This window comes from Pelodiscus sinensis, chromosome 9 (assembly GCF_049634645.1).
Source record: "Pelodiscus sinensis isolate JC-2024 chromosome 9, ASM4963464v1, whole genome shotgun sequence".
Lineage (NCBI taxonomy): Eukaryota > Metazoa > Chordata > Testudines > Trionychidae > Pelodiscus > Pelodiscus sinensis.
Genome location: NC_134719.1, coordinates 14743023 through 14754153, shown reverse-complemented (window position 1 = coordinate 14754153; position 11131 = coordinate 14743023). Strand labels below are relative to the sequence as shown.

General features: G+C 41.9%; 1 protein-coding gene across 9 annotated transcripts in view; it reads right to left on the bottom strand.

Annotated features, from left to right (window-relative positions):
* Positions 1-959: 959 nt before the first annotated feature.
* The window catches only part of FGGY (FGGY carbohydrate kinase domain containing), a 318624-nt gene continuing 308452 nt past the window's right edge, over positions 960-11131 (bottom strand). For 7 of the 9 annotated variants that reach the window (XR_012905874.1, XR_012905877.1, XR_012905871.1 and 4 more), the window contains one exon: positions 3248-3272. Coding sequence is in view for 1 of the 9 variants with exons in the window: in XM_075936090.1 (XP_075792205.1) it covers positions 1649-1730; positions 3211-3272 (144 nt within the window). In the remaining 8 variants the exon portion in view is untranslated. Of the gene's footprint in view, positions 1731-3210; positions 3273-11131 lie in introns of those variants that run through there. The other 2 variants (XM_075936090.1, XR_012905875.1) reach the window with 2 other exon arrangements.

Sequence of the window (11131 nt, the reverse complement as noted above, 5' to 3'; positions counted from 1 at the left end):
GGCAGGAAGCATATTGTTTCTTTTTTTTCTTTTTTTTTTAAAGTCACCAGCTGTTTTGGAGCACTACCAACTACTACTAACATTCATTTTTTATAAAGAAACTGGCTGTTATTTTTTAAATACTCCGAGTATCATTATTTGCATGTAACTTGGCGTGACAATATAACTCTGTGCCGTTACTAAAGAATGGAATTTCTATTAAGCCAAATGCATAAAACTGAAGGTCATATTTCATATAAATGTGCTTACAGGTTATTGCTATTATATGGTAAGGGCTCAGTGTGAGAGTGGCCAAACAACAGGCTGAGAGCGTGGGAGTGAAAAATGTTGTTATTGGTGAGCTAAAACAGAGCCATAATTAGTTTTCATGGTTTGTTGTATGATTTTTAAGGCTGCTAAACTACTCTCTATTCTCCCCTTCATGGTGAGTGCTGTCTCCTTTGCTTCTGAAACAGGATTAAAGCCCTAACTTGCTGGGCACTGGTATTAAAACAAGAACAAATACACAAATCTAATATATAAAGGAGAATGTTTGTATGTGTGTGTGCTAATAACTTGGACACTATGGGTGTGTCTAAACTACATGGCTCCGTTGATGGAGCCATGTAGATTAGGCTGATCGGCAGAGGGAAATGAAGCCACGATTTAAATAATCACGGCTTCATTTAAATTTAAATGGCTGCCACGCTCTGTCGAGCAGCTGATGATCAGCTATTGCCGGAAGCCTTTGTCGACCGGCGCAAGTTTCATGAGGCATACCTGCGCCGGTCGACAAAGGCTTCCTTGTCGACAGCGGCACATCCAGACTGCCCCGATCTGCCGACAAATAGCTGATCATCAGCTGGTCGGCAAAGCGTGGCAGCCATTTAAATGTAAATGAAGCCGCGATTACTTAAATCGCGGCTTCATTTCCTTCTGCTGATTAGCCTAATCTACATGGCTCCATCAACGGAGCCATGTAGGTTAGACACACCCTATAACCAAACTTTGCATGGGATAACCTTTTATCCGGGAGAAGGTTTTAAGGTACTGTGGGAGCAGGGCTGGATTAAGGGGGGACTAGCTGGGCAGCTGCCCAGGGCGCCAACCTATGGAGGGCACTTGATTGAAGTGGTAAGGAGCACCGTGCACCTGGGGGTGGAGCCATGCATGCGCTGCGTGCCCGCTGCGCAAGTATGGGTTAGGCCGGCACTGTGTGGGAGGGAAGAGATGAGACACCAACGCCTCTCTCCGGGGCTGCACAGAGCTTGGCAGTGTGGGGAGAAGCGGCTTCCTGAGGGAAGTGGCGGGACCAGTCACTAAGGCTGGCGGAGGGACAAGGAAGTGGAGGGTTAGCTCGGTTGCTGGCGAAAGGCACGCGGCTTCCTTCCCCCTCCTTTCTCTCAGGCTCCTCACCTCAGTTATATCAACTGTCAACTTATATTTCAACAATGTACGTATACTGACAAAGCGTAAAGTTGGAATTGATTTGGAGACATCTTGCTTTTCACATGGACAAGTTTATGTTGCGTGTTCAAGATTTTAATTAAAAAGAACAATTTTGATTTCAGCAGAATGACACAATGAGACAAAATTCTTACGAACTTTCGATTGTAAACCTCTGGAAAAATCTACAATCCCTGTAGTTTCCAGACTCTACAACTGTTGATTATACGCCTTGCATGATGGCTTTATACTCTCTCTGATGTTCAGCAAGTTTCAAAAACACTTCATACTTCTTGTCATAAAATCTGTTTAAAAGAATGAAACACATTTAAAGTTCTGAGGTTTAAATCTGCATGTTTACTCTAACCAGGCAAGCAGCTTTAACTCAGTTATAAATGACAAGTTTTATTGGCAGTAGATTCCTGTGTTTTGCCAGAGCTAGTTTTTACCCAGACACGTGATTTCAAGTTATAATTAAGCCTTTTACTTACCCTATACCTAATTTTGATTTTCAGACATTCTCCCCTATAGCAGAATTCTCTGCTGGTGTAAATGAAGGCAAGTCCGTTGCATATTATGACATATTGCCCATTTATATTGACCAACAGAGAGAATTTAGTCCCCAGGTCTAATTTTTTTCAAATATACTAATGCCCAATGTTCCATCTAATTTTTTCATCCATGTGTGGAAAACATTGTGAAATGTGCACCGAGGCACTAGTTGTAGTTGCTGTGGGCACTCTGCTAATCAGCTGGGTGGCATCTGAATCTCTCCTGAGTGGCCACCCAATTGCTCAGCTTACAGGAATCATTGCTAGTGCCTCTCCTACATTTAGTCAAAACCTCCCTATTCTTTGGGCTGTCTCGCATTAAGAGATACCGGTGACTCCCAGCTGCCAATGAAGCTGAGAGAAAGCAGGATTTTCACTCTGCAAGCCTGGAGAAAACTAAAGCAGTGGCTGTATTATGTACAATAATTTATAGCTCCCCTGCTCACAGAAAAATGATCTGCTCCCTCTGACTGACTGTTAACGTTTTGATTTGTACTGCATTTTACCTCTGGCTGCCTGTTTTCCTTCAGAAACTGCTGGCACACACTTATTTCAGTTGCTAAACTGTCTGAAAAATCAGGCTCTGGATAGTACATGGATCTGAGTCTCTCCAAAGTGAGTCTTATCAGTGTACATGTGGATCTTCTAACAGGCCTGCAGGTGGAGCTCACACACTTCTGCACATTCATGGCCTGCACTATAGAACTGCCATCTCCTTGAAGGCTACTGCTACCACTATTCACATTTAACCCCAACACACAATGATAAGGGTTAGGCATTTTTACTCAGTGGAAGAGCTTAGAGTGTTGATGCAATTGTGAGGGGTCCATGGTTAGACTGGAGCTGTTCCAACGTAACATATAAAGCACCATAATACAGGGCCCTACCTACTTCTTCACCTCTGAAATGCTGAGTGTCCTTATCTTTTACCTGAAGACAATTGTAATACATGGAGATCGTACAGCTAGTTTAAGAATGGGTAAAATTTTCAAAGCACCTCAGTGATTTGGGAGCCTACATCACTTCCGAAAATGGGGCTTAGGCTCCTGAATCATTTAGGCGTGTTTGAAAATTTTACTCCATATCCTTTACCACTTTGTGACATTTCCCTGTCAACTTACAATGCAAATAGGGAGGCAGATGTCATTGCACTCAGGCCTAGAAGGAGACAGGCATTTATTTGGTTGAAGTGGTTTCTCTCATTAAAAAAAATCAAATCAAAAATCAAAATTACCTTTTATCCCCATGGTTAGGTCGCACGATTTCCCCAATTTTTCCCATTCTCTCCATGGCCTCCTGTTAAGAGAGAAATACAAGCTGGAAATGCCAATTTCAATTTAAAATACTTTTTAACGAGAACAAAGTGTTTCTGGGGGAAAAAGACTGATCAGAATACTGCTAATGTACTTTGTTTCAGGTTAACAGACCGATGTTTTAAAATATGTTCGATCCCATTATATAGCAGAGAACAAAGTACTATGGACCCTCAGCCAGGGAAAAATCTGTTCCCCTTCCTTAGTAAGACTCTGGAAAAGAGAAGACTGTCTTTTATTATTTATGGCAACTACAGGAAATGTTGCACACTTCCCTGGGGAGCTGGTTTTTCTAATAAAGTGGTATTTTAGAAGAGATCTCTTAATCCTTTTTCTGAAGTATGGATTTCCTGAAGCGAGGCAGGCCAAAGTGTGCTCCAGAAGCCAAATGCAACTCATGAAATGTTGCAACATTGCTCATGGCTCTCCTCATTTTCTAGTATTCAGCTGCAGTATGTAGAGCACCATCCTGATCTGCTAAAAGCCAAAGCAAAGCCAGGTGTGGAGACTGAAAGAGGCTCCTCTTGAACAGTCATGCTGCCATCAATAGGACTCGCTGCAGGTGTCAGAGTATCCATGGAAGAAGGATCGTTTTGCAGGACTGAGGGGTAAGTTTGGGAGACTCACAAGAGTAGTCCTATTGGAGTTAGCTGGATTCATTACCTCATGATTGAGGGAAACAAAAACATCAGGGGTTGTACTATTTCATAGTACAGCATTAGAGCTACCGTCCACAGGCAGATCAATGTCAACAAGCCAAAGAATCATACAGATCGAATCAGAATATTGCAGGCTTTTTAATTCCCCAACCAGAAGCCTAAATCTGCCCTGTTATTACTGCCTATAATTCTGTGCTCAGAAGCCTTGGTTGTCTAGTGGTTAGTTCCCCCTCCAGTTTCCATTCTCTTGTTTCCCCAGGCAGAAAGGGGCAGAGATGTCTGATCCTTCCCCTTGGCCAAAGACATTGTAGTCCTGGTTCAACTCGGGCCTTGCTGGGCCCTCTCTCTCCACCGGGTCCTGGCTCAGAGCCCTTTTGGGGATCTGTACCAGCAGAGTATGTTTTGATCAAAACTACTTTGGCTCATCTCTGATCCTTCAGCTGCATACACACAAAGCAAAGGCAACGTAGACAGTTCTTACACAAATTGAATCTCCCCAAACAATAAGCAGATGGCTACCACTCTGAGAATGAATCCTCAAAGAACACCTCAAAGGTGCCATTTCTGAAGAGCTGATGCATTCTCTTCCCACACACTCATGAGGACTCAGAAACCACAACACACAGCTCCAGGCTATGATTCTATCGGGAAATCTGATGTCCTTTTTGGTTACAAAAATTAAGTCCATGTTTATGTAAAAAAAAGGGTTACTTTCCTTTCTTATTTCCTGTTCTATAACAAAGGATATTAACCATTGCTTGGGATTACGGAGCCTGTAGTTTACAAACGCCATCAGTTTCTACAAAGGTTGTAGAGCGTTTATAGTCCATTTGAAATGAATGAACAGTAAGAAGATACTAAATAAAAAGCATTTCCTCTGGTTCAATTTAGAATACTTTCCCTCTTACGTTAGCTCTGCCCCCCTAAGTACAGTATAAACACACAATCATGAAATATTTTAAGGGATTAAAATTTTTGCATCAACCTTGTTTGTATTACTATACAGGTTTCTACTTCTAGCCACAATTCAACTGCAGGTGAATAGTGAACATGGGAAAAAAGACTGCACTTTTGAAAAGTACAAGCAATTAACTCAGTGAAGTGACACGAGTCCAAAACATACCGCTAACTGCTCTTACAAGCTATACTATACTAGGGAAATGAAAGCACAACACACACACACCCTCCTCCCACCTGTTCTTTGAACTGCTATAGCCCTGTATGCTGTTCAGTAATAAAAAAGCCATGGGTTGCTCCTTGGATCCAGGCTTCATGTATAGGTTGAACTTCTCTAGTCCAGCACTCTGGTCCAGCAACATCCATGGTCCAGCTTGATTTTAGTTAGCTGGAAGTCTGCTTAGCATGGGTGTGGCCAAGTTTTCTGCAGCCCCATAATATTTGGTTACAACCACCAGGCCTGGCTCTCAGTGTTCTGTGCTGTCATTTAACTCTAATTTATCCCTAAATGTCTTCTAAGTGCCCAGTAAGCAGTGGAAGTATCGGTCATGCTGCTAGACAATATTGACCTCTTGTGGTTCGGCACCAGTGAGGTCCCAAGAGTGCTGGACTAGAAAGGTTCAACTTGTAGGCAGGCTTTATTTTTAAGCTGTTATTCACCTAAGGCTACATCTACACAGCAACGCTATTTCGGGATACTGGAGTATTCTGTAATAGCTATCCTGCGTCTTCACAGCAAGCTTGTTATTTCGGGCTCGCTATTCCAATGTCCCTGCAAACCTCATTCTACGAGGAGTAAGGCACATTTCAGAATAGTGCTTTATTTCGAAATTGATGAAATAAGCTATTTTGAAATAGCATCGAAATAAGATACACAATTTACGTAGCTCAAACTGCATATATTTTGATTTATGGTGCAGATCCCAGTGCAGGCTGAGCGTTAGATGGCAGGTACTTTTCGGCAGGCCTGTGTATTGCCACATGCCCTTAAACGTGCCCCAGGACACTTTGAGGCAACATGGGCTTAATTCCCCTCACTGCAATTAATGGGAATCTTTCCATTGACTTCAGCAGGAGCTGGAGTAGAGAAAGTAATTAATCCCAATGTACAGCCACTCCCCGAGTTGCGAACGGTCGAGTTACAACCGTTCGCACTTACGACTAAAGCTCCCATGGTCATAAAGGCGGTCCTCGAGTTATGAACACGACCTGCGCTTACGAACAGTGCAGTCGCATGTAACTCAATGGGGTCCGAGTTACGAATGGATTGAGTTATGGCCAAGTGTTTGGTCCGTAACTCGTTCGTAGCTTGGGGAGAGGCTGTACTAATTCTAGACAGGTTGGGATAAGCACTCTAAAGTCAAAATTGGAGGTCTCCCTTCTTCCTCAGAGTTGAGTTTCCTTCTGTCCTTCCCATGACTTCCCCTATTTTTAAATAGAACAATTGCTGGAATAATCTGTAGAGTGGGGGTGCTGAGAGCCATTGAACAAAACTGGAAACCTCGTATACAATGGAAACCACTTCAAGCCAGGCGTGTGGTTCTAGCATCTATGGCACTGGTGGGCAACCTGCGGCCCTTGGGGTTCTGTGGGTGCCCCACGAGAAATTTTGTTTACCGTTGCCCACGCCCAGGGTTGCCAGATTCTGCTGGGTTTTTTCCATGTAGTTCTTTAAACTTAAAGGGCACATTAGGTATGCTAACTGCACACAACACTGCACAAGCTGGGTGCTCCCTCTGCCCAATCAAAGTGCTGCTAGGGTTCAAATGGCACAGCCCGCAAATTCTAGGGACACAGCGCAGATAGCAAAATTAACCTTTCCCAGAGACCGTCTTGGTTACAACCATTTTGCGGCCCCTTGGGGTGAAGGAGGCCCACTCATGCGACCCACTCACTAGCATAGGCTGCCCCTCACTGACATACAGGCATACCTGCTGCTTCTTGAGCACAAGTGAATTTAAATTGAGCATGTAATCTAGTGTGGCTGTATGGCCCCTTTGGGCTTGTGTGGGGAAGGCACCTGATTATAATGGGAGTCAAAAAGCAGGATGGAGTAAGGTGTCCTTATTCACAAAACCAGAAAACAGGGTCTGTCTTGCTGCTTAGTTTTCTGAACTGATTCACCACCACTGACATACATTTCTTATATTTTTTAAAACACAGAGGAAACTAGCACCCAAACTGCCTTTTTTAGTCTATTAGACAAATACTTTTGTCTTTTTAAATACGTCAGAGTCACGTTAATCAATATTTACATATTAGTGAGCTACAGTGAACTGATCATAGCCGCCATGACAACACAGCAAAGAGAATTTTTAAACTGGCCAGTCAGCAATTTCCAAATAATATTTCATCCATGTTAGGATGCTGAAAATATCTCAACTGATTACTTGCTATAATTTCTTCTTCTTCTTCTCTCTTTGTATTTCACTGATACTTTGTTGTTGTTTAAAGTCAGGTTGGCTGTTGTTAATTTGATCAAAATACTTTACCCTCAGAAGAGATGTTATTCAGCAGTTATGAAAAAAAGAAAAAACACACTAAAATATGAATTTATAATGAAAACAGAAACAAAGGAATATTAGAATTGCTCTATTGAAACAGATTAAATGGTCCATCTAGTCTAATATCCTGTCTCCAACACAGCCTTAAATATAGCACAATCATAATACTACTGTTCAGAAATAGTTTATTTGAGGTTTGCATCCAAATCCATAATGCCAGTCACCAAGAATTGTGCGCTCTTACTTTGAATGACGATACAAGTTCTTTTGTTCGCCAGTCTAGACTCTACAATGAATACAGTGATTTAAACACAATGAATTCTCTCTTAAAACAAAATATTTTGTAAAATTGCTTTTTAATCATTTTCTCTTTTCCCATAAAAGCTACACTATAAATAAACCATGAAAGTTCACACTTGATCATCATTTCTAAAGGCTGGGCAAGAGGCAAGTGAAGGGTTTATGCAGAAAAAAATAGAGGCACTGTGGAGCATAAATAAAAGAATGCATTCATGATTACTAACCCCCTTTTGTTATAGTGTCAAAGCTGAGGCAGATACAAGTCAGTAAACACCCCTGCTTACCAATGAGAAATATAGCAGAATGGCAATGCCCACTTCTGTATGTGGGTAAGAGATAAACAAGGCCAGCGGACACAATTCTCTAAACACCAACAATGTTTCACAGGACGACATCGAACTACAATGTTGTGGTAAATAATACCAGTAATGCCTGTTTGTATTTAGAGGTCTAAAGTGTATTATCTATACTATTTCCAGAGCAAACTCACTCTGCAATGATTAATGATTGAGCTGAATTCCTTTTCTAAGCATGGTCCATAGGTCAAGTAATAAATTTAGGACTATATACTGCCCTCAGTATACAACAGATCCCCCAATAATGTCATGGTGAGGTCTGCTGGGTGCACAAAACCATTGCCCATCACTGACGTATCTAAGTGATAAACCTTTAAGTGATTTATACGAACAAGAATGTATATTATTCAAACAGCTTATTTTGAACCTGCAAAGGGACCTAAAAACTATACATGGAGCAGAATTGTCCATTGGTACCATAACCCCAATTTCCAGAGAAAACACTGTTTTAAAGTATATAAAACATGAGGCAAATTCTAACCTCTGCCCTTTTAAAAATGAGAGAAAAAAGAAAAATAATCTTTCCAAAGCTAAGATGTAATGGGATGTAGCTCAGTAAAGCTTTATACACATTGGGCAGCATTTTGAAAAACAGCTAATGGAGTGAGGAGCCTAAGTCTATGGGTACGTCTACACAGCAACACTATTTTGAAATAACTAGTGCTATTCCGAAATAACTTAGTTCGCATCTACACAGCAGGCAGTTATTTCCAAAGTGTCAAAATACTGTCAAGCTGGAAGACTTCTTATTCTGACTCCTGTAACTCTCATTGTATGAGGAGTAAGGGAAGCCGGAGGAAGAGGGCTCTATTTCAAAATAAGTGCTGTGTAGACACTCCCTATTTCAAAATAAGTTATTTTGAAATAAGATACAGAACTGACGCAGCTTAATTTGCGTAGCTTATTTTGAGTTAAGCCCTGCAATGTAGACAGACCCTGAATGTTCAAAATTCCTTGGGTTGCATCTACATTGCAATGAACAGGGCTCGACAAATCATTGAATCTACTCTCCCGTCACGAGTAGATTTTAGCCGGTCGCCCTGTTCACCACAGCGCATGCATGTGCAATGTGGGTCTTGCACATGCGCAGCATGGGGATGGCGTGTGGATTTCGCCGCCGTTTGTCAAGCCCTGGCAATGAAAGACGTATTGCTCCGGGCTAGCTGACTCAAGTCAGCTGGATGGGTCTTTTGTGGCAGCGTAGACATGCCAGTAGGTACTCTGGGCTGGAGCTACAAAGGGGTACAGCTGCCACTTTAGATGCCTAAGTCAAAAATTTACAACTTACTGAGTTGGTGCCTCACTTGGTAGGCGTCTACATTCCCATAGCATCTAACTTTTCATTGGGAAAGTCCCCTACATTTCTGCCACTAGGCATGTGCAAAGCCACTAAAGCCCTGATGCTGCCAACCTACTCAGAGCTTCCCCACCAGTAGGATCCACAAATATGGCTTTCCCTTGCCTCTCTTGCCTGTGGGACCAGATCTGCTAGGTGTTCTCGGAGTCGGCGTAAGAATATACCTAACAAATCAGACTCCACGTGAAACATGAGTAGTGGGTTGGTCCCCTTATGCCCTTTAATCCAGAAGTTAGAGCACTCAGCCAGGATGTGAGATACTTCAGAACATGGGTCTCCCAGGGCCAGAAAGTCATAAGAACAGCCATAATCTGTCTCTGGCAGTGGTCAACCAGGGCTTCAGGGAGAAGGTACAGAAGAGAGCAGTTTGAAGTATTCACCCTTAACTTCTGGCTATAAGATGTTTAGGGTTTCCTCGAGATTAGACTTGTATTCACAACCACATCAGCTAATAGCCGTTGACGGACCAGGAACTTATCTAGCTCTTTTTTGAACCCAGGTATAATTTTGGCCTTCAAAAGATGCTGCCGCAAATAAGTTCAACAGATTTACAGTGCACTCTATGAATAAGTGTTTCCTTTTGTTTGCATTTAACCTGCATTATAGTTTCTGGGCACAGTCCCTGCTGAAGCATTTACTGAGGGGAAAGAGTAATTTTGTAATGCTGATGGTTAAGAACTATTTTAAAGTTGTCCTTGTAAGAATGCTAAGCGAGATGCTGTTTCCTATGGACTTTTATTTAGGGATCAGTTTGTTTGACAGATTAGTGATCCAAATTTGTATTATCTGTGCTTATAGGAGTCAAATAAATGTAGTCATGTAACATCCCTACCAGAACATTGCTTTTTGGTGGTATATGACTATATGAAGAAAGTATGTGATGGACTGTCTACTATATTAATGCTAGTCTTCTTTTTTCTCAAATTTGTTTGGGTTGCAGGGACAGATCTTGGCACAGTGTACAAAGTCTAAAGTCCATAACTCAATTCCCTGTGGCATTTGGATTGTAGCAAGCCAAGTTTCAAACCACATTATGTATAAATATTAGAGCTACACCAACTTTTCAAACTTAAGACCAAAGTGTGAACATTTGACTTTATATTGGGTTAGTGGAAAGCTGGAAAGTTTCATACAACTGCTTTGTTTTGTGTTTGTAACCCTAAGACTTCTGGTATCTTTGGTTGTAAATGTTTGTGCATGCAAGTAAGAGGCAGGAGAGGCAATGGTAGGATGAGGAAGAAATCGAAAGGATGGATGGTTAAGTGGCTAAGGCACTAGCCTGCAATTTCAGAGACTTTTCAAGTCTCTTTTCTACCAAAGACATCCTGTGTGAACTTGGGCATGTCACTTAGCCTCTCTGTGCCTCAGTCCCCCAATGCCCAATGTGGATACTAGCACTTTCTCACCACAGAGGCATTTTGGGAGGAGAAATTAATTAAAAAGTGTGTAATAAGGTGGGTGAAATAATATCTCTGTTGGTGAGAGAGATACACTTTTGAGCTGCTTAGAGCTCCTTTTCAGGACTTGGAAAGGTCACAGCTTTGTGAAGGTGTCACAGCTAAATGCAAAGTTTAACCGAAAGTTTATTATTAACAGTTAACGTATATTCTAAGGGACAATTCGAGGTAGAGTCTGGGACCAACACAGCTACAACTCCACTGCATACAACAATTAAAAACTGTGAGGCACTCTGGTTTGGAGGACTATAT